The sequence below is a fragment of the Callospermophilus lateralis genome, chromosome 16, assembly GCF_048772815.1.
Source record: "Callospermophilus lateralis isolate mCalLat2 chromosome 16, mCalLat2.hap1, whole genome shotgun sequence".
Taxonomy (NCBI): Eukaryota; Metazoa; Chordata; class Mammalia; order Rodentia; family Sciuridae; genus Callospermophilus; species Callospermophilus lateralis.
In genome coordinates, this window is record NC_135320.1 from 32,093,299 (window position 1) to 32,118,028 (window position 24,730).

Sequence of the window (24,730 nt, forward strand, 5' to 3'; positions counted from 1 at the left end):
ATGAAATATACTAAATGCAATTTTATGATGTCAGTTCTTGGCATTATAATCTATGTAGCTGATTTAATTGTGGACATCTGGGTATCTGTCAGGTTTTTCCACGAAGGACAGTATATTTTTGGTATTTTAACATTAAGCTTTATGCTTTTTGGAACACTTGTGGTCCAGTGTTTTAGTTATTCTTGGTTCAAGGCCGATTTAAACAAAGCAGGCCAAGAAATTCAGCATTGCTTTCTTCTACTTCATTGCTTACAAGGAGGAGTTTTTACAAGGTGAATATGTGCTTTTGATCACTAACATTGTTTTCCTTTTACCCAAACAAGCTACCTTTTTTCTATGTAAGTAGTCAGATGTACAAAGGTTCCCTATTTGCAAGGAGCACAAAGGTTACTTGCTCTTCACTGTGGGTGTGCACATGAGTCATTGCTGTGCTGTCAGAATTTCCCAGATTCATTTAGCTAATTAAGTTGCTTTTTCGGGTATGTGCTCAGTTTTGTGTTCTGTGTATATTGTAAGCCTGATAGTGCAAATGTAGCGTATCACTTGCACCTCTGAGAGAGTACTTCACTTATTTATGCTGATTTAACTAGATGAAAAAAGCTTTACTGTAATAATGCAGTAACCATTCAGTTAGGTAGGTATAGAAATAAAATCAACGTTAAGAATCATGTTGTTAAAACCTTATTTTATAGTTAAACTAGAATCTAAATAGGGTCTGAGAATTCTGTGATTCTCTATATATTTGATTTTATATGACATTTTTACTATTATCTTAAATGATTTTATTCTAAGACAGAATTTTTCATAGAAGTAAAGAGAATAATATACCTATTAAAATAATCATGTATTACTATTATTTTTTGTGGTGCTGGGGATCAAACTCAGGGTGTCATGCATGGTAGGCATTCTGCCATTGAGCCATATCCCTAGCCCTGTACTTTTTTTTTTTTTTACAGTTATATTTTGAATTTGGTCTATTTTAAGATAACATAGAGGTTAACTTTTTATTTGTTAAGAGGCAACAAATTCATGGTCATTAATTGAAAATACTAAAAGAAGGCTTTTATATTACCATGATGCCATTACATTACTGTAGAAATTTAGTGTTTTGTAAATATTAGCTTTTATTTAGTCTTTTGAAAGCTAGAGTTATTAGTTATAATATGTAAGAGGAACTAAAGGTACAATGAGAAGTTTTAAAGTCTTAGGAAATCTGAAAAGAATGTACTTTAGTTGTTGATATTGGGAGTTAGTTTTGGCATTGTACAAGATGAAAATGTTTAAAGGAATGTGGTAAAAGTGTTTTTTAAAAGAGTTTTATACACATATATCTACAACAAATATATATTTGTTGTAGATGGACAACAAATATATATATTTGTTGTAGATGGACACAGTACCTTTATTTAGTATTTTTTTTTTTTTTAATGTGGTGCTGAGGATCCAACCCAGTCCCTAATGGTGCTAGGCAAGTGCTCTACCACTGATCTACAACCGTGGCCTGTGAAAGTGCTTTTAAATAAATAGGAGTGTAATAAGTTTTAATGAGTATTCTGTATGAGCAATAATGAAAATTATATAGTATCTGAAGGAGGATAAAAATTACTTTGTAGAGAGTTTAAAAATATGGTATACATGAGTTTCTTTGTTATTCTCTTAAATTTTTACATTTCCTAATTATTTTCATTGGTGTTTGAACTGATGACTCACGATGTTGATATTGAAAGTTTGGTCCTTGTCCCTGATGCTGATCAAGGTTTTGAAAAAAAGTAAAAAGTTTTACTGCTTTGCTAGCAAAGGAGAAAGGCAATAGACTCAAGTCACAGAGGCTACCATTCAAACTACTACAGAGGGCTTTATAAAGGGAAGTATAGGCCTATTTTCCAGATATTGTCAGTAAATGTGACGAACGTTTAACTTTGTCCTCAGGAGAGCTATTTTTCTATTTCCAGGTCCAGAGTTTCTTTGTTCAGGTTGGCAGTAAACCAAAGGACAGATAACTTAGGCAGGGAAGAGTGTTTTTGTTTCCCTTCAGTTATGGATAGGAAAGGAGGAAAGGAAAAAAATGTCAGTTTTAAAAGAAGTTTCCAGCGATTGAGCAGCAAGGTTTACATTCAAAACATAAAGTGGGCCCCTGTTGCATGAAAGGGACCTCCTCTGTTAAAATATTGCAAGATATTGTATTATAAGTAATTCTGTTATAAAAGAAGGCAAAATTGAGCAGGGTGCTATGGACCTGTAATTTCAGCAGTTGGGAAGGTTGAGAGAGGAGCAGCATAAGTTCAAAGGTAGCCTTAGGAACTTAGTGAGGCCTTCGGCAACGAAGACTCTGTCTCAAAGTAAAAATAATAATAAAAAAGAACGGGCTATGTGGCTCAATGGTTAAGTACTCCAAGTTTCAATTCCTGGTACCCCATCCCGCCAAAGAAAAAGGCAAAATTGCTTTGATGTTGTTTCTTTATCAGCATAGTAATTTTATCATTTTATTTTATACTTGACAGTAAAATGTATTTTGACATATTATACATATATGGAGTACAACTTCCCATATATGAACATAGGAAAGTAATGTCTGATTCATTCTACTAACTTTCCTATTCCCAACCCTCCTCCCTTCCCTTCATTCCCCTTTGTCTAATTCAAAGTACTTCTATTTTCCATTACCCCCTATTATTGCAAGTTAGCATCCAAATATTAGAACATTTGTCCTTTGGTTTTTTGGGATTGGCTTATTTCACTTATTATGATAGTCTCAAGTTCCATCCATTTACTGGCAAATGTCATAATTTTGTTTCTCTTTATGGCCGAGTAATATTCCATTGTGTATACACTAATTTTCTTTATCCATTCATCTGTTGAAAGCTGCTGTAAACATTGATGTGGCAGCTTTACTATAATATGCTGATTTTAAGTCCTTTGGGTATACCAAGGAGTGGGATAAATGTGTCAAATGGTAGTTTCACTTCAATTCTTCTGAGAAATCTCCATACTACTTTCCAGAATGGTTGCACCAAATTGCAGTTCTTCCAGTAACATATGAGTGTATCTTTTCCCCCATATCCTCGCCAACATTTATTGTTGCTTTTATTCTTGATAATTGTCATTCTTACTGGAGTAAGATGAAATCTCAGTGTAGTTTTAATTAGCATTTTTCTAATTGCTAGAGATATTGAACATTTTTTTTCATATATTTGTTGACCGATCATATTTCATCTTCTGTGAAGTGTCTGTTTAGTTCCTTAGCCCATTTACTGATTGGGTTATTTGGGTTTTTTCCTTTATATATCCTGGAGATTCATGCTCTATCTGAGATACAGGTGGAAAAGATTTTCCCCCATTCTTTAGGCTGTCTCTTCACATTCTTAATTATTTCCTTTGCAGTGAAGAAGCTTTTTAGTTTGATACTAGCCCATTTGTTGATTCTTGATTTTACTTCTTATGCTTTAAGAGTCTTGTTAAGGAAGTCGGTTCCTAACCCAACATGATGAAGATTTGGGCTTGGTTCTTCTTCTAGCAGGTGCAGGGTCTCTTGTCTCATGCCTAGGTCCTTGATCCACTTTGAGTTGAGTTTTGTGCAGGATGAGTGATAGGGATTTAATTTCATTTTGCTACATATGGATTTCCAGTTTTCCCAGCACTATTTGTTGAAGAAGCTATCTTTTTTTCAGTGTATGTTTTTGGCACCTTTGTCTAGTATGCGGTAACTATATTTATATAAGTTTGTCTTTGTGTCTTCTATTCTGTACAATTGGTCTACATGTCTGTTTTGGTGCCAGTACCAAGTACTGTTATTATAGCTCTGTAATATAATCTAAGGGCTGATATTGTGATGCCTTCTGCTTCATTTTTCTTACTAAGGATTATCAGCATAGTAATTTTTGATTAAGTGTCATAAAATTATAGAGGCTCTGGACAATATGACTATCCTTTTTCTCTGATGGGCATTTAGAGTAAGGGTCAGTCTGTTTTTGATTTGCCTTTGCTTCTAGGGTACAGCCTCCAGGGCATTGGTAGCCTGGTGTGGTCTTCCTGACCCCAGAGATTCTGAACGTTTGTCTGTTTCTTTGGCATTATAAGACTACTAGAAACTTTTTTTTTTCAAAAGTGTTCTGCTTAACCTTTACTCTCTCTTATGGTTTCAGTGTTTGGCAAATGTCTTGGGGGAAAAAATGAGTTTGAGGTCCCACAGTTCTGTCAGATCTCCAAAATCTCTGCTAATTTGTTTCTTGACAGCCCATTGCCTAGTCAAAATCCAGAATTTCAGCCTCTTGTCTTGAGTAACAATCAGCAAATACCCCCACAAAATGAGTATCTGTGGAAACAGCTTCCCAGTTTCTAGTTTCTATAGTAGTCTTGGCAGGACCATTGTTCTTCTCTAATATATTATTATATCCACCTAGAAGTATAGTCCATAATGTGCAGTTCTAAGTATAAAGTAAAATAAAACCTCTATGGTTCACATGGATAATAAAAAGACCTCAAAACACTTGAATCCCATTTATCATGTTCCCAACTTATATATTAAATGTTTTTGGCACTTTAATTCCTATTTTAAATCCACTAGATGATATTATTACTGCATTATTAAGTTGTTTTATGAAGTTAAATTTTATTAATTTTGTTAATATTTACTACTCTATTTATCATTCCTTCTTGACTCTTAATTAACCCTTTTGAAAAATACTGAACTTAAGGGCCCTTCTGAAATTATGACTTCATGATAATTGTTTTCTGCATCCCATATTTCCTCATAATGAGAGTAAGGCTGGAGAGCTCCCTCCCCCTTCTTTGGGGGATGCCAGGACCCTGAGAGGGAGATTGGCTCTTACCCCAGCCTGATTGGCACATGCTAACTAAATTTACACATATGTAGCACTTGGCTTTTGTTTCTATGTATTATAACCACTTCTGTGGGACCAGTGGAGTAGCAATCTAGCAGCTTCTCTTCAATTTGATCAAACTATATAAAATTCACTTTTTCTTTATGTCAGTAGGTGACGGAATCAAGCTAGCTGGAGTCCAGGCAAGATCCCAGGGCTAGCTGATAAGATCTAGCCCAGATCACTTTTTTCCTGCCTTTCTGAGGTCTGTCTTTTAGAATTTCATCCATAGAGGGTGTGTTGGTGATATCATCTCTTAATTTTTGATTGCTTGAAAATTGTTGTTTGAAAATTCTATAGAATTTTCTGTTGAATTCTAGATAAGTAGTTACTTTCAGTGTATTTTATTCTATTGTCTTTTGGTTTCTATTTTGGCTTTGGAGGAGTTAGATTTCAGTTTTATTGGATTCTTTTGAAAGTATTTTATCTTTTTCCTCTTTGGCAACTCTTAGGTTTTTTTTTTTTTCTTTTTTTTTTTTTCTTCTTCTTTTTTTGTATTGGGGACTGAACTCAGGGGCACTTATCCATTGAGCCACATCCCGAGCCGTATTTTGTATTTTATTTAAAGACAGGGTCTCACTGAATTGCTTAGTGCCTAAGTTGCTGAGGCTGGCTTTGAACTTGTGATCCTTCTGTTTCAGCCTCCCAAGCCCCTGGGATTACAGGTATGCATCACTGTGCCTAACAATTTTTTTTATGCTTTAATTATTATATATTTAGGAGAAGATTTCTTTTTATTTCTCACTTGAAACTTGCTGGTCCTGTTGATTCTGTCATTTACTATCTTCCACCATTTCTGCACAATTCATAGCAATTATCTTTTTAACATTTTTTTTTTTACTACATTTTTCTCTGTTTCTTATGGGAATCCAGTCAAATTTAAGGCAACCTTTCTTACAGCATGTAAAATGACTCTTACATGTTAGATTTTTAAATTTTAATCTTTACACTCTATTCTACAGTCTGCATAATTTTTTGAATTTTAAATAACTTCATAAGTGTTCACTTTTGTTGTGGTCAAGATATTATCCCATTCAACCACTGGGAATTTTAAATTGGATTATTCTAAGTTTTATTTTTAAGAAGCTCTATTTTTTTCAAGTCTGCTGTGTAACTTTTAGTTTTCTGTTCCCTGCAGATATTTTCAGATTTGTCATTTTTATTTTTAAACATAGCAAGTGTAGTTGTTTAATTTATAATTGTAGTATCTGAAGACTCCTTAGGTTTATTACTATGGGCTCTGCTTCTACTATTGAGTGCTCATACTGCCTCATTTTTCTGTAGGCCTGGTGTCAATAATCATTTCCTGGTTATTGCACTTGAAAAAATAATGTGTGGGGCCTTCTCCAAGTCTTTCCTAAAGGCTTTGAGGTTGTTTCTAGGTGATGCCTAGAGGTTCTCTCAAGTGCATTCTATACTTAATTTCATGCCTTGAAGTTTATCGGCCTACATAGGTCATACAGGATTGGGATGCAGATCTGTTCAAGGAAAATCTTGTGTCAGTAATATTTCAGTTAATTTTTAAATAAATGACTTTTATTGAGGTATAATTTTATATACAATAAAATGTACATGTTTAAAACACGGAGTTGCAAATAAAATCTTAAAAATATCGATTCTTCTAATCTGTGGTGTTTTTCTCTTCATTTAGACTTAATTCTTAGTAATGTTTTCTAGTTTTTGTTGTAGAAGTCTTGTACGTATTTTGGTATAATTATCCCCAAGTATTTCATTTTTGGAGGCTATTATAAATGGTATTTATTTTTAATTTCAATTTCTAGTTGTTTATAGCTGATGAATAGAATTGGTTTTTTAAAAATTTTAATTTGTTTAATGACAACAGAATGCATTACAACTCATATTACACATATAGAGCATAATTTTTCATATCTCTGGTTGTACACAAAGTAGAGTCACATCTTTCATGTCTTTTTACATCTACTTAGGGTAATTCCACCATCTTTCCTATCCCTATGCTCCCTCCCTTCCCCTCCCTCCCCTTTTCTCCTTTGCCCTATCTAGAGTTCATTTAATCTTCCCATCTCCACCCCACCCCACATCATATTAAGCATATTATGAATCAGCATCCTTAAATCAGAGAAATTTTTTGGCATTGGCTTTTTGGGATTGACTAATTTCACTTAGTATTATATTTTCCAGCTCCATCCATTTACTTGCAAATGCCATGATTTTATTCTCTTGTTGCTGAGTATTATTCCATTGTGTATATATACCACATTTTCTTTATCCATTCATCTACGAAGGATACCTAGGTTGGCTCCAAGTTTAGTTATTCTGAATTGTGCTGCTAGAAACATTGATGTGCCTGTGTAGTATGCTGTTTTTAAGTCCTTTGGGTATAGACTGAGGAGTGCGATAGTTGGGTCAAATGGTGGTTCCATTCCCAGTTTTTCAAGAATTCTCCATACTTCTTTCCATATTGGCTGCACCAATTTGCAGTTCTCCCAGCAATGTATGAATGTGCCTTTTCCCCTACATTCTTGCCAACACTTATTGTTGTTTGTATTCTTAATAGCTGCCATTCTTACTGGAGTAAGATGAAATCTTAGAGTAGTTTTGCATTTCTCTAATTGCTAGAGATGTTGAACATTTTTTCATGTATTTGTTGATTAATTGTATATCTTCTTCTGAGAAGTGTCTGTTTAGTTCCTTGGCCCATTAATTGATTGGTTTATTTGCGTGTTTTTTTTTTTTTTTGGTGTTAAGATTTTTTGAGTTCTTTATACATTCTAGAGATTAGTGCTGTATCTGACGTGCGGGTGGTAAGAATTTATTGCCAATTAGTCGGCTGTCTATTCACCTAATTGTTTGTTTTGCTGAGAAGAAGCTTTTTAGTTTGAATCCATCCCATTTATTGATTCTTGATTTTAATTCTGACATGATGGAGATTTGGGCCCACTTTTTCCTCTAATAGATGCAATTTCTCTGGTTTATAGAATTGGTTGTTTTTATACTGATCCTTTAGCATATGATTTTGTTAAGGCCACTTATTCTAGTAACTTTTCTGTGGACTCCATAGGTTCTTTATGTAGATAATCATATTATTTGTAAATAAAGAAGCCAGATTGTCTTGATTACTGTAGCTTCATAATATATTTTACATTATATACTTTTTCCTCTTTTTAAATAGAATACTTTTTTAAAGCAGTTTTAGGTTCATAGCAAAATAGAGAAAAAAGAAGAGAGTTTCCATATAATCTCTACCCCCACATACTACACAGGGTCCTTATCAATATTCTGTGCTAGATTGGTACGTCTGTCATAATGAAATTACATTGACATCTTTATTATCCAAAGTCCGTGGTTTACATTGGGACTCACTCTTTGTGTTGTACATCCTATTAGTTTTGATAAATGTATAATGACATTTTCCTTTCTTTAGAGTATCATACAGAATAGTTTAACTCTCCTAAAAATCACCTGGGCTCTCCCTGTTCATTCTTCCCTCCTTGCTAACCTTGGGCAACCACTGTTTTTTTTTTTTTTCTTGGTACTAGGGATTGAACTAGGGTGCTCAACCACTGAGCTGTATCCCCAGCCCTGTTTTGTATTTTATTTAGAGACAGGGTCTCTCACTGAATGCCTTAGAACCTTGCTTTTGCTGAGGCTGCCTTTGAACTTGCGATCCTCCTGCCTCAGCCTCCCAAATTGTTGGGATTACAGGAGTGCGCCACTGTGCCTTTCCTGTCTTGTTGTTTTTTACCTTTCCCAGAATGTCATATAGTTGGAATTATACAGAACATCACCTTTTCACATTTGTTTCTTCTACTTAGCAATATACATTTAAAAAGTTCTTCCTTTTCATGGCTTGATAGCTCATTTCTTTTTAATGCAGAATTCCATTGTCTGGATGTACCATAGTTTCTTTATCCATTCACTGCCTCAAGAACATCTTGGTTACTTCTGAGTTTTGACAATTTGAAAGCCGCTGTAAATGTCTGTGTGCAGGAGGATATTTAATCATTTAAACACCAGGAGCAGGGTGGCTGAATTGTATGGTAAAAGCATGTTTAGTTTTGTAAGAAAATGAAAGGAACCACCATTTGACCCAGGTATCCCTCTCCTCTGTCTATACCCAAAGGACTTAAAAACAGCATACTACAGGGACACAGCCACATCAATGTTTATAGAAGCACAATTCACAATAGCTAAACTGTGGAGCCAACCTAGATGCCCTTCAGTAGATGAATGAATAAAAAAATGTGGCATATATACACAATGGAATAATACTCAGCAATAAAAGAGAATAAAATCATGGAATTTGTAGGTAAATGGATGGAGAAGATAATGCTAAGTGAAGTTAGCCAATCCCAAAAACCAAATGCTGAATGTTTTCTCTGATATAAGGAGGCTGATTCATAGTGGGATAGGGAAGGGTAGCATGGGAGGGATAGACAACTCTAGATAGGGCAGAGGGGTTGGAGGGGAAGGGAGGAGGTAAGGGGTTAGAAATGATGGTGGAATGTGATGGACGTTATTATTCAAAATATAGGTATGAAGACCCAGATTCGTGTGAATATATTTTGTATATAACCAGAGATAAGAAAAATTGTGCTCTATATGTTTAATAAGAATTATAATGCGTTCAGCTGTCATATATTAATAAAAAAAATTAAAAAAAGAAAATGCCAAAATATCTTCTAAAGTGACTGTATAATTTCTCACCAGCAAAGGAGATTTTCTATTACTCCATATCGTTATCAGCATTTGTTGTCAGTGTTCTGGATTATGACCATTCTAATAGGTATGTAGTGGTATTTTATTTTGGTTTTAATTTGTATTTTTCTAGTGACATGTGATGTGGAGGATCTTTTCATAAACCTACTTGCCACCTCTGTTTTCTTTAGTGAGGTATCTGTTTGAATCTTTTATCCACTTTTTATTGGGTAGTTCTTTTTCTTATTGTTAAGTTTTAAGAGTTATTTGTATATTTCCAATAACAGTCCTTTATCAGGTATATCTTTTGCAAATATTTTTTCCAGTCTGTGGCTTATATTTTTACATTCTTAATATCCCTTTTACATATATATATATATATATATATATATATATATATATATATATATATATATAGTTTTTTTTTTTCCTGTGTTGGAGATTGAACCCATGGCCTCATAATTTGCTAGGCAAATTCTCTATCATTGAGTTACACTCCTAGCCCTTAGCTTTTTAAAATTGTTGAGTTCTATTTGTAGATATTTTGTTAAGCATTTTTGTGTCCATTCTCTTGAGGGATATTGGTCTATAATTTTCTTTTCTTGTAATATCTTTGGTAGGGTTTTTTTTTTTGTGTGTGTGTGTGTGTGTGTGAGCTTGGAATTGAACCCAGGGCCTTGTGCATGCAAGACAAGCACTCTACCAACTGAGCTATATCCCTGCCCTCTTTGGTATGTTTGAGATTAGTTTTACATTGCTTCATAACAGAAGTTAGAAAATATTGCTTCGTTATATTTCTGAAGAATTTTGTATAAGATTTGTGTCATTTCTTCCTTATATGTTTGGTAAAATGTATTGGATGATGTGAATGTTGTATGAGATTTTTAGGAAAAATTTAACTTCTTTGATAGATTTAGAAGCATTCAGATCTTCTAGTTGACCTATGTCAGTGTTAGTAAGTTATATTTTTTAGAGTTTATCCGCTTCATCGGGGAGTTTGCCCATTTCCATTTTATTGGCATGGTTTTTTTCTAATATTCCCTTGCTATAGTTTTGATATCTATAGGATCTTTAGTGATGTCTTCTTTTCCATTTCTGATATTGGCATTTTATATTTTCTTCCTCTCCTTCTCTCCCCCTCCTCCTAAATGCAAATGCCATGATTTTATTCTCTTTTATTGCTAAGTATTATTCCATTGTGTATATATACCACAATGGTCTTAGTAGAGGTTTTTCAATTTCTTCTATCATTTCACAGAATTAGATTTTGGCTTTGTTAATTTCTATTGCATTTTCTTCCTAGTTTATTAGATTTCTGCTTTTATCTTTTTAGTTTCCTTCCATATTCTTAGGATTTAATTTGCTTTTCTTCATCTATTTCATTTATGTAGAAACTTATTACTATTAACCGTTTCTTCTTTTTTAATGAAAGCATTTAAACTATGACTTTCCCATTAACCCTTGCATTAGCTGTATCACAGACATTTTGATATGTTTTCATTATCCATAAGTTCAAAATACCTTTTAGCTTTCCTTGTGATTTCTTCTTTTACCCAAGGGTTAGACTACTTAAAAATTTTAAAAATAATTAGATGTTTTTGTAGATATTGTTAATGTTGATAATTTAACTTCTTTGTTGTCAGATAACATTCTTATGATTTCATCTTTTGAAATTTATTTATACTTGTCTTATTGCCTAACATACATCCTTTTGAATGCTTCATGTATACTTGGAATGTGCATTTCTGCAACGATAGGTTGTAGTAATCTCTAAATGAAATTTAGTGAGTGTAGTCAGTAGTTATACAGGCATTATGTGGACTTACTGATTTTATACTTAGTTGTTAGTGTTGGGAAAAATGTGTAGAAATAAAATATGTAAATTATAATTGGATAATATTTTTTCATATGATGGTCAGGCTTAGGCCATACTTTACTATGGCACATAATTTGGAAGAGTTTAACCTCTTCTGTAATAGAATTGAAATCTTCAGAAATATATTGATATAAACATAGAGTTGGGTACTGGGAGAATTTTAAAATGTTGCAATTTATGTCTTCAGTCTCCTACAGTCTTTGACGTGACACAATACAAGATCTAATTCCTTCTAGTCAGAATATAGTCTGAAGTGATAATGTGAAAGAGTTTTGTTTCCAGAGTGGTATTTCTTTTTCCCCTAAATCCAAACTACAAGAACAAGAGAACATTTTTTCTGTACACCATATAACTACACTACAGGTTTTTTTTGTTGTTTTTTGTAAATTAACTAGAATCAAATAGAAAGTGATACCCAGGGTCCTAGGGTTGTAGCTCAGTGGAGGAACACTTGTCTAGTACATGTGAGTGCATTGGGTTTGATTATCGGCACCACATAAAAATAATAAAATAAAGGTATTGTGTTCATCTACAACTATTTAAGAAAGAGAAAGTGATACTCAGTGTATGCAGTATGACACCATAAAAATTTGATTAATTTTGGAATTGGGATAGTTTAATATATCATGTTCTGGCTATATTTCTAGGTAGGATACCAGACAAGTAGATAAATTTCAAATGAATCAAATATCTAATATCAAAAATCATAGAAGTACTTTTATAACTTTGGTATGGGGAAAGCCTTTCTAGCCATGACTCAAATTCTAAACTTTCAAAAGGTAGATTTGACTGTAAATGAAGTTCATGTCAGTAAACAAAAGCAAAAACCACTGGACAGACAAAGACAAAAGCAAAGTCAAAAGAAAAACAACAGGGAAAAATATTCATACCTTATAACATAAAGGGCTTGTCCTCCAATGTTTAAAGAACTTCTAGAAATCAAAATTAAAAGACCATCCATTCACTAGAAAAATATGGGGAAAATAAGGATAGTTCACACAAAAGGAAAGACAATGATCTTGAATTGTATAAAACATGCTAAGCCTTATACATAATAAAAAAGCCAATTAAAACTACATGGAAATATTATTCCTTATCTACAAAATTGGCAAAAGTCCTAGTGATAAAACTATTTCTTTGTAAGGCATCGGAAAACAAGTATTCTCATACCCTACTGAGTATGTGTTGGTACAATATCTGTGGATGGTACTTTGATATGTTGCAAGAATATAATGTACTTTTAGTCACAGAATGTCCTCTTATAGAAATTTGTCCTACTTGCATACATGTAAAATGACATATGTACACAAGTCTTTAATTGTATCATTACTTTTAATAGCAAAATACTGAATACAATTTAAATGTCCTTTCATGGAGTTTTGTTATATCTATGCAATGGCAAACTTCATAGCAATTATAAAAAATGATAAAGTACTTTATATACTGAAATGAAACGATCTCTAAGACATATTTTTAAGTGTAAAGACAAGATGCAGACAGACCTTATTTATCTCTGGTAATATTATTTGATTTGAAGTCTATTTTGTGTGTGTGATGTTAATATAGCCAAATTAACTTTTTTGTGTATGATTTTCTTTCAAATTGTGTCTTTATACTGAGAGGGAATCCTTTGCTAAACACATAAAATTTATAGCTTGCATTTTAATTGAGTTTGAAAATCTCTGCTAATTGAAATGCTTAATATATTTACATTTAGTGTAATTATTGATTTGGGTTTCTTCTTGATTGTGTTATTCCTGGTGAGAGATAGTCAACTTTTCATTGTTTTTCTGTGAGAATGTGTCTTTTTTTCTCTGTTTTAAATATTTTCTCTGTATACTTGATTTGTGGCAATTTAAGAATGATGTACCTATGTTTTTGTTTCTGCTTGGGTTTATTGAATATTTTAGATCTGTATGTTTTGGTTTTTGATTAAATGTGGGAAATACTTTTTTCACCATTACTTTGTCATAATTTCCCCCTGTTCTCTTTTTCTTCTATGATTTCATTTATACATTTGTTACTGAAACTCTGTTCATTTTCCCCCCTGTATTTTTCTGCATTTTTTGTTTGATAATTTCTATTGTCTTAGTCTGGTGAGGCTGTTATTACAAAATAGAGTAGACTGTGGGGCTTTTAAACAAGAGAAATTTGTTTCTCACAGTTCTGGAGGCTGGGAAGTCTAAGATAAGGTACTAGCAGATTCAGTGTTTCGTAAGTTCCTGCTTTCTGATTCATAGATGATGCTTTCTAGTTGTGTCTTCACCTGATAGAAGGTTAAGGCCCTGTCTGTGGTCTCATTTGTAAGAGCATTCATCTAGTTGTCTCCCAAAGCCCCCTGCTCTACTAGATACAGCCTATGAATTTGGGGTAGGGTACAGGAATTTCAATCTATAGCATGCATCTTAAGTTCACTGATCCTTCCTTTATTTGTGTACAATTTGCTATTACTTCCATGGAATGAATATTTGATTTTACATATTGTATTTTTTTGTCATAAGACTTCCATTAGCTCTTTTATTCCATTTTTCATCTCTTTCCTGAATTTCCAGTCTTTACAATCTTTACAATTATTACATACTTTTTTTTCTTAAAGATTTAAAAAATTATCATGGTTAAAATTTTCATTTACTAATTTCAGGATCTGGGTCATCAATAGGTATGTTTCTATTAGCTGATATGTTTCTGTTAACTTTTTATTTTTTTATTTTTATTTTTTTCATTTTTAAAAGTATTTTTTAAAAAATTTTTATTGTTGGTTGTTCAAAACATTACATAGTTCTTGACATATCATATTTCACACTTTGATTCAAGTGGGTTATGAACTCCCATTTTTACCCTGTATACAGATTGCAGCATCACATTGGTTACACATCCACTGTTTTACATATTGCTATACTAGTGTCTATTGTATTCTGCTGCCTTTCCTATCCTCTACTATCCCCCATCCCCTCCCCTCCCCTCCCCTCCCCTCTTCTCTCTCTACCCCATCTACTGTAATTCATTTCTCCCCCTTGTTTTTTTTCCCCTTTCCCCTCACTTCCTCTTGTATGTCAATTTGTATAACCATGAGGGTCTCCTTCCATTTCCATGCAATTTCCCTTCTCTCTCCTTTTCCCTCCCACCTCTCGTCCCTGTTTAATGTTACTCTTCTTCTCATGCTCTTCCTCCCTACTCTGTTCTTAGTTACTCTCCTTATATCAAAGAAAACATTTGGCATTTGTTTTTTAGGGACTGGCTAGCTTCACTTAGCTTAATCTGCTCTAATGCCATCGATTTCCCTGCAAATTCTATGATTTTGTCATTTTTTAATGCAGAGTAATACTCCATTGTGTATAAATGCCACATTTTTTTTTTTTTTTATCCATTCGTGTATTGAAGGGCATCTAGGTTGATTCCACAGTCTTGCTATTGTGAATTGTGATGCTATGAACATCGATGTAGCAGTGTCCCTGTAGCATGCTCTTTTTAGGTCTTTAGGGAATAGACTGAGAAGGGGAAAAGCTGGGTCAAATGGTGGTCCCATTCCCAGCTTTCCAAGAAATCTCCATACTGCTTTCCAAATTGGCCGCACCAATTTGCAGTCCCACCAGCAATGTACAAGTGTACCCTTTTCCCCACATCCTCGCCAGCACTTGTTGTTTGACTTCATAATGGCTGCCAATCTTACTGGAGTGAGATGGTATCTTAGGGTGGTTTTGATTTGCATTTCTTTGACTGCTAGAGATGGTGAGCATTTTTTCATGTACTTGTTGATTGATTGTATGTCCTCCTCTGAGAAGTGTCTGTTCAGGTCCTTGGCCCATTTGTTGATTGGGTTATTTGTTTTCTTATTGTTTAATTTTTTTAGTTCTTTGTATATTCTGGATATTAGGGCTCTATCTGAAGTGTGAGGAGTAAAATTTGTTCCCAGGATGTAGGCTCCCTATTTACCTCTCTTATTGTTTCTTTTGCTGAGAAAAAACTTTTTAGTTTGAGTAAGTCCCATTTGTTGATTTTAGTTGTTAACTCTTGTGCTATGGGTGTCCTATTGAGGAATTTGGAGCCCGACCCCACAGTATGTAGATCGTAGCCAACTTTTTCTTCTATCAGACGCCGTGTCTCTGATTTGATATCAAGCTCCTTGATCCATTTTGAGTTAACTTTGGTGCATGGCGAGAGAAAGGGATTCAGTTTCATTTTGTTGCATATGGATTTCCAGTTTTCCCAGCACCATTTGTTGAAGATGCTATCCTTCCTTCATTTCATGCTTTTAGCCCCTTTATCAAATATAAGATAGTTGTAATTTTGTGGATTGGTTTCTGTGTCCTCTATTCTGTACCATTGGTCCACCCGCCTGTTTTGGTACCAGTACCATGCTGTTTTTGTTACTATTGCTCTGTAGTATAGTTTGAGGTCAGGTATCGATATGATTCACACTTCCTGCTTAGAGTTGTTTTTACTATTCTGGGTCTTTTATTTTTCCATATGAATTTCATGATTGCTTTCTCTATTTCTACAAGAAATGCCGTTGGGATTTTGATTGGCATTGCATTAAACCTATAGAGAACTTTTGGTAATATCGCCATTTTGATGATGTTAGTTCTGCCTATCCATGAACAGGTTATATTTTTCCATCTTCTAAGATCTTCTTCTATTTCTCTTTTTAGGGTTCTGTAGTTTTCATTGTATAAGTCTTTCACCTCTTTTGTTAGGTTGATTCCCAAGTATTTTATTTTTTTTGAGGATATTATGAATGGAGTGGATGTCCTCATTTCCATTTCAGAGGATTTGTCGCTGATATACAGGAATGCCTTTGATTTATGCGTGTTGATTTTATATCTTGCCACTTTGCTGAATTCACTAATTAGCTCTAATAGTTTCTTTGTAGACCCTTTTGGGTCTGCTAGGTATAGAATCATGTCATCTGCAAATAGTGATAATTTGAGTTCTTCTTTTCCTATTTTTATGCCTTTAATTTCTTTCGTCTGTCTAATTGCTCTGGCCAGTGTTTCGAGAACTATGTTGAACAGAAGTGGTGAGAGAGGGCATCCCTGTCTTGTTCCAGATTTTAGAGGGAATGCCCCTCCCCCAACCGGGGCGATGTGTCTACCATGCTGGCGGGCCTCTGGGCCTGTTCTGCCAGTGGGTCGCAGGTCCGCCTACCTTGCAGGCGTGGGCGGTGGCTCTGCTTCTCCACAGGCCGCTGGGCCTGTTCTGTCGGTGGTTGCAGTTCTGCCTACCTTGCAGGCGCAGGTGGCGGCTCTGCCCCTCTGCGGGTCGCTGGGCCTGTTCTGCCGGTGGGTTGCAGTTCCGCCTACCTTGCAGGCGCGGTCGGCGTCTCTGCCCCTCCATCGGCTGCTGGGCCTTTTCTGCCGGTCGGTCGCAGGTCTGCCTACCTTGCCTCTGTTAACTTTTTAAAAAATCTTTGTTGTGAGTCTCATATTCCTGTTTATTTGTATGTCAAGTAATTTTTTATTGTGTTGTAGATATTATATGTAAGTGATAATTTATAGAGACACAGGTTTTTCTTTATCTTCTGATAAGAAAGAAGATAGTTAAATTAGTGGCAAATTCCTTTGATGTTTTACAGAGGCTTCATATAGAATGTAAAAGGGAAGGTCTATTTTGCTTTTGGCCTTAGTCTTAGGGGAATATCTTATGGTTCTGAGGTATGGTTTTTACTTCTAAGGCATGGCACTTATGAGGTTCCTGAGGAATGCCTGAGATTATTACTAATCCCCTTAAATTTGCTGAGATTAAAATTCTAAACTACCTATGGTAGATAACTGCTTAAATCTCTGCTAAGATTCCTTCTGTTTCCCCACTCCCCCTTAATTTCTTGAGTCTTGCTTCACATATGCACAATAAGGGATTAGCCAAAGATTTGAAAAAAGTATATGCAGATTTTGGCAGTCTCTATTCTGTGGCTCCTTGTTTTGGGAGATTATTCCTTAGTTTCTAACCACTATGGTAAACTCAAACTCAGTCCTCTCTTTGGGCAAATAAGGTTATATATTTCCTTTGAGCCATTTAGATTGTGCTGTGCCTTCAGAGGAAAAGCTAGACAAATGTGCAACCTCATGTAATGTGGTTTTCTTCTTTTAAGTGTTGAGTGCCTTCAAGTTTTGTCCTACTTTTAGTTGTTCTTGTGTACCTTTTAAAAAAATTTTGTCCAGAATTCATTGTTTCATATCAGTAGAAACTTTTGCCTGATAAAAGGTAATTCGTCATTCCTGGATGCTGTTAATTTTTTATCTCAAATAAAATAGTATGTAGGGATAAACAATGCTAGGTAAGCACCCTCTGTTTATTTTCTTTGGCTTGTTCACCATTTGTCCCTGAAACAATGCTCTGTTGATTAAAAAAAATTATATTCATATTTCCCTTCCCCATGAAGTTATCCTCAGAAAAGCAGAACTTCCTGTAGATTTGCCATTTATTATTATGATGTTGGGCTAAATTATTCCCTGAAGTCACTGGAAATTTGAATGTAAACATTTGTAAATAGCCCAGTTTTGTTTTTAAATGAACACTTACATAGTACTTAACTTGTGCTATGTCTAAGCATTTTATATATAAATAAATTAATCTATTTAATAATCCATCAGTCCAGTGAGAGTGGATATGATGATTAGCTCCATTTTCCAATTAGGAAACTGAAGCAAAAAGAAATTAAGCTAGGAAGAGGGAAAGCTAGGATTTGAATCCAGGCATTCTGGTACTATTCGAGTACTCTTTTATTACTTACTTTTTGAGATGGGAGTCTCCCTGTGTTGCTCAGGCTGGTTTTGAACTCCTAGATTCAAGTGATCCTTACACCTCAACCTTCTAAGTATCTAGGACTTGAGGCACATTTCACCATCCCTAGCGGTCTGTACTCTTTAGCTACTGTGCTCTGCTGCTTCTTCTCCCAGTTTATGCTGCCATACTAATTATTCTCTGGGTATGTAACTGTTAATACTTATGAATTTTTCAAAATTTTTAATAGTATCTATCTGTTGGTTTATAAACCATATCAAAGAACAGGAATCACATACTCCCAATTGTGATACATGCTCCCAAAGACTTAAGCACAACTTCCCCATAAATCTTGCGGATAAATACTAGACATTAATCATTTTTTTTCTTTTTTTCACAATATTGTATTTATATTTCTTAATCAGTATTCATTTCTTCTGCAACTAGTATTTCATAGATTTGACATTCCAGTTAGGTTGTAAGATCATTGAAATAGAGACCATGCCTTCATCATTTTTGTAGACATTTGTTTCTACTCTGGCATCTAGCTGATACTTCATAGATTATGCTATTCCAAAAATGTAATGGCAAAAATATACTTTTATTTGCCAGCTTAGAATCTTTGTATATCCACATATGTATGTACATATTTTGCTTATAATAGGAATAACTTGTTTTAATGTCTTACTTTTACTTGGAACGTTCCACAGTTCTTCCATACTCACTAATTTCTTTATTATAGTCATTAACCCATATTAATTATACAAATTCATGGGATTCACTATGATATTTTCATACAGGCCTATATTGTGCATTCACCTTCTTCTACCTTCTCTCCCTTCCCTCTCATTCCCTTCTCAGTTCCTAATAATTTCTCTCTTACTTTTAGGTCATCTTTTTTTTTTTTTTTTTTTTTAGTTTCCACATATAAAAGATACCATGTGATACTTGGCTTTCTGTGTGTGACTTATTTCACTTAATGTTGTGGTATCCTTCAGTTCCATCCATTTTTCCTGCAACGACAGAATTTCATTCTGTAGGGCTCTGTTGTATATATATACCATGTTTTCTTTATCTGTGCAACTATTTATGGTCATGTAGACTGATCCCATATCTTGGTTATCATAAATAATGCAGCAATAAACATATGGTAGTTCTGTTTTTTAGTTTTTTGAGGAACCTCCATACAGTTTTCCTCAGTGGTTATTATAATTTATATAATCTCCAATAGTGTAGATGGCCTTTTATTTTTCCACATCCTTGCTAGCATTTTTTTGTTTGCTAACGGTCATTCTCAATGGAATGAGAATATATCTTATTGTAGTTTCAATTTACATTTCCCTGATGGCTAAAGATATTGAGCATTTTTTATATATTTATTGTCAAAATTGTATTTTTTATTTTGAGATTCTGTTCAAATTATTTGTCCATTTTTTTGATTTGAGTACATTTTGTTTTTTTTTTTAGTTCTTTATAATATTCTATTAATCCTTTGTCTAATGAATAGCTGGTAAAGATTTTTCTCCCTTTCTGTAGATAGTTGCTACTCTGTTGATTGCTTTATTTGCTGTGTAGAAGCTTTTTAATTGGATGCAATCCCATTTGCCAATTCTTTTTGCTTCATATGCTTTTGGAGCTTATCCAGAAAACTATTGACTGTGCTGATGTCTTGAAGCATTTTATGTTTTCCTCAGTAGTTTCAAAATTTGAGCTCTAACATTAGGGTTTTGATCCATTTAGAGTTGGGTTTTGTATAGGTAGAGAGATAGGGGTCTCCTGTATATGGATATCCAATTTTCTAAGCACCATTTATTGAAGAGAATGCCGTTTCTTCATGTGTATTTTTGTCAAGAGATCAGTTGACTGATCAGTTCTTTCTTTTGCTTCATTGGTCAGTGTTTCTGTCTTCATGACAATTATCATGTTGGTTTTATTAATATGACTCTTTTGTCCTGAAATCTGGTATTGTGATGCCTCCAGCTTTGTTCTTTTTTTCAGTTTTGCTTTGGCTATTTTTTACTGTCTTTTTATGGAAAAAGTGTGATGAGCTTTCATTTATTCATTCAGTAAATGTTTTTGAGCACCTGCCACGTGCCAGGTATTGTTCTAGTTATTTAGTTTGTATCAATGCACAAAACAAATTCTCTCTTTTCATGTAGATTACATTTTTTTGAGAAAGTAAAGATAACCAAAATAAATACTGTGTTGTGGTATTACAAAGAAAAATAATAAAGATATAGAATGTGATGGAGAGTACTAGTTTAGATTGTGTGATCTGAGAATTCTAAGTAGAAGTGATAATTGAATAGAGACCTGAATTTTTACAGGATCTGAGGAAGTCCTACATTTTTGTCTGAACAACCTGGTGAATATTTAGGGAGGAGTAAGAAGTTCTTGTGTGCTATTGCATGATAGAAGGACTATACATAACAATAATGTACTTTATATTTCAAAAAGCTGAAAGAAAGGGTTTTGAATGTTTTCACCATAAAGAAATGATGAGGATTTGAGGAGATGATATGTTTAACCTGATTTAAACATTATACAGTGTTATATTTTTTTTGAAATACTTATGATACTCCTTAAATGCATATTTTTATATTTAATTTAAAATAAATTTAAATTTATAAAAATGTATGACTGAAGTTAAATGTTCATGTTTACTTTACAGGTATTGGTTTGCCTTAAAAAAGGGTTACCACGTGGCTTTCAAATGTAGTAGCAAAACGAATGGCTTCACCGAAGAGCAAATTGATCAACATAAAGAAGTTATAGATAGAGTGACTGATTTGAGCATGCTCAGGCTATTTGAGACCTACCTGGAAGGCTGCCCACAACTTCTTCTTCAGCTCTATATCTTTCTGGAACATGGACAAGCAAATTTTAGTCAGTGTAAGTCTTTATTAACACCATGTTAGATGTTGGATGCCACTGAAATCTTATATCAACTATATAACTCTCAGGCAGGTTTTAGAGTTTTCAATCCTTTAAAAATTATTTTTTGAAAAGTAAATTCAGTAATATGGTTCAGATATTAAAAAATATCTTTTCTTCCTATTCCTTCCTTTGTCTACCAAGAAAGGAAATCACTGATGAAGGAATGCTGACTGTATAATGAGATGTTAAGATCAGGCAAGCTGACTGAAAATTCTAGTCATGCCACTTATTAACATCAGTAATTCAAGAAAACCTTTTAAACATGTCCCCCTATGTTTAACCTAGATGTATTCTTAACTCAAGTTTTCCTTAGCCAGATCCCCAAAATGCCCAAAGCCATTTCAGTTTTCTAAGGCAAAATATGAGGAGTGTAAATCGGAGGAAGAGACAGGGAATTTATCAACTGTAATTAAAATGTCTTATTTGCAAATTTTTTAAAACTATGGCAAAGTGAACACATTGCTAGGACTTTGCCAGGCTTGAAGGAGATTGAGCAAGTGAGGGTCCTTGAAATTTAAGTTTTATTACCTTTGTGATAAATCCACCTCTTAGGTAACAGTATTGATTATCTTTAAACATTTTTATGTTTGATATGAATACTGTGGTTTCTAGGGAAATCATCAAAGAATAATATCAGAGCATATCATTGAAGGATGTGGGTTATTAAGTTGAAAGGTTGAATAAAAATGGCTCACCAAGCTCATTGTTATCATTTCAGCAAAGCAAAGATAAAATTCTAGAAGATTTGAGAAGGAAAAAAAATGATCACTTACTAAAGATAGAGAAACCAAATGGGATTAACATTCTTAACTGTAACAGTTGAAATTGGAATAACAGTGACGATTTCAAAGTTTCAATGGAAAAAAAATCAACTCTTTAATTCTATTTTTAACAAAACTGTGTCTCAAGAGTGAGAAAGGAGGGGCTGGGGTTGTAGCTCAATGGTAGAGCACTTGCCTTGCGTGTGTGAGGCACTGGGTTTGATTCTCAGCACTGCATATAAAAAAATAAAAAATAAATAAAGGTTCATCAACAATTAAAAATAAAATAAAATAAAAAATAAAAAAGAGTGAGAAAGGAATAAAGACTTTTTGAGCCATAACATGGTCTCAAAATACTTAGCTTTTGTGCAACATGAGAAGGAATGAGAATCAGGAGATAGGACATCAACACAGAAGAGAGGTGAAGGGAAGTTCTGGGATGATAGGAAGCAAGCCTCAAGAATAATCAGCCTAGGGCTCTGGTTATAACTCAGTGGTAGAACACTTGCCTAGCATGTGTGAGGCCCTGGGTTCGATCTTCAGTACCACATAAAAATAAATAAATAAATAAAATAAAAAGTATTAAAAAATACAATAGCATTATTAAAAAAAAAAAAAAAAAGAACAACCAGCCTAGAGCAGGAGGATGGTATTAGAAAAAAATTGGAGGGGGAAATAAAGGAAAAGAAATGACAGATGTATACACAGAGGTTTTCTCAATCAGTTTGAAGTATTTGCTAGGAAATAGGGATAGGGTAAAAAAAAATAATCAAGTGAGCAAAAGCAGAGTTTACTGCAGAAAAAATGTAATGTTTTAAAGAAACGAAAATATAATCAGAGTGACTGAGCAGTTAAAAAACCAAAACCAATTCAAACCAAAAGTCCCTGTATACTTAAGTAGTTGTAATAAAGTAAAATAAATATTGATTTTACCAAATGTTGTGATGTTACTCTTTTAGAAAGAGATAAATGGAGGCTATGTGGAATGCACATATATAATAAAACGTCTTCTTTCTAAATAGGAAATCAGTAAACAATGTTTAAAATAGATAAGTTAAACATAATACATATTTTAGGTAGAAATAACTACCTGTTACAGTAGAAACTTAGGAGAATTGATAGTGATTTTTTCTGGGGATTTAAATTAAGTGGTAAGGAAGGGTAGAAAAGGGTACTGCTGTTTTTCTAGTAAAGTTTGTAGAAATGTTTAGCTTTTTAAACTATGTGTATGTATTAATTTGGTAGAAATTAAAACCAATTATAAAAATAGCTCATAGGACAATTTAGGAGAAAATGATGTTTTAATTCAAATGTTTTTGAATTAAAGAAGAAAAGAAGTCCTACTAGTGAGGTCCATCGTGTCATGTGCCAAAACCAAGAAAGAGTATACAGAGACATTTTTCAGGTCCTGTTCTCATTATCCTCATCAGTAGATAAATTGTTGTAAGTCTAGCTATCATATAGACTTCCAGTGGGGCTTAATTAAAATTACTAGCACTCTGTACTCTCTAAATTATTTCATTTTAGTTTTCTGATGCTTTGCTTTTGCTTTATGGAAGTCCCTTGCTTTAACTGTGGGGCTAATAATAACTTGCATTTCCAAAATAGTAATGAATTTATTCTTCTGTTCCTTGTTAGGGAAAAATGGGGTAAAGATGTCAAACCTATAGAAGTTTGGTTTTAGAGCATATTTGTTCATTTGAGTCATTATCTTCAGAATATGAAAACTTGAGCTTGTTAATGTTTTATACTTATGTTAAACTTTCTTTTTAACTGCTCCTCTTCTCTGCACCATGAAGCTGTACCTTGTGAATTAGGTATATATTCAAGGTCAAAATTAAAATGTCTAGAAAACTTAGGATTATACTTGTTTTTAAACAACCAGAGTATGCAGTTTCCATTATTCCAATTGCTTAATAAAATTTGTTCAGTGAACTATTCAGAAGCACTTCAAAGCAGCCTGATGGTAGTGGATTAGTATACCAACTTTGGAATCAAGAAAATTTAGATTCAAATCTCAGTTCTATAATTTTTTAGTTATGTGACTTTGACCAAGTAATATATTTTGTCAAGCTTCAGTTCCCTCACATGTAATATGGGAATATTATCTCCAAGGATTAGATAAGTAAATTGCCTGAATGTGTTTGTGAGACTCTATGTATACAGATAAAGCATTTATGGCATCTAGTAATATAATATTGCTATTACTATTCCTGTAACAATAGGTCTTTTTTATTTTTTGTTTTGTAGATGCAGCTATCATGCTTTCTTGCTGTGCCATTTCTTGGTCAACTGTTGATTTTCAAATAGCTTTAAGAAAATCCTTGCCTGATAAAAATCTCCTTAATGGATTCTGTCCCAAAGCCACCTATCTCTTTTACAAGTTGTTTACATTATTGTCTTGGATGCTTAGTGTTGTACTTCTATTGTTTGTAAATGTTAAGGTTGGATTATTTATGTTGTTATTACTTTGGATTGTAGGTTTAATATGGGCATTTAAAGAACAAACTCAGTTTTGTAATTCCAAAAGTATGGAATTCTTATATAGAATTGTTGTTGGATTTATTCTGGTCTTTACATTTTTTAATATTAAGGGACATAATACTAAATGTCCAATGTCTTTTTATTATGTTGTGAGAGTGCTGACCACCCTGGGTATATTGATTGGGTTCTGGGTTTATCCACTTTCTATTTTTAATTCAGATTACTTTGTACCTATCAGTATCACTTTAGTTCTTTCTCTTCTCCTTGGGATTATTTTTCTTATTGTTTATTATGGGGCTTTTCACCCAAATAGAAGTGAAGAAACAAAATATGATGAAACTGATGGAAGATATGTTCAAAGAGATTGTAGAATGAAGTATTTCCTAATGGAATAG

At 33.6% G+C, this 24,730-nt stretch overlaps 1 protein-coding gene across 1 annotated transcript; it reads left to right on the forward strand.

Moving 5' to 3' along the window:
* Xkr9 (XK related 9) lies at positions 1-24,730 on the forward strand. The gene is made up of 3 exons (XM_076836351.1): positions 1-272; positions 20,825-21,045; positions 24,102-24,730. Exons 1-3 carry the CDS (start codon positions 1-3, stop codon positions 24,728-24,730), a joined length of 1,122 nt encoding a protein of 373 aa, XP_076692466.1.

Excerpts from the sequence above, each read along its gene's own strand:
- Xkr9 (XM_076836351.1), top strand. The coding sequence starts at position 1 with ATGAAATATACTAAATGCAATTTTATGATGTCAGTTCTTGGCATTATA. Across the intron at positions 273-20,824 it reads CAAGGAGGAGTTTTTACAAG|GTATTGGTTTGCCTTAAAAA; the intron begins GTGAATATGTGC and ends TTTACTTTACAG. Across the intron at positions 21,046-24,101 it reads ACAAGCAAATTTTAGTCAGT|ATGCAGCTATCATGCTTTCT; the intron begins GTAAGTCTTTAT and ends TTTGTTTTGTAG.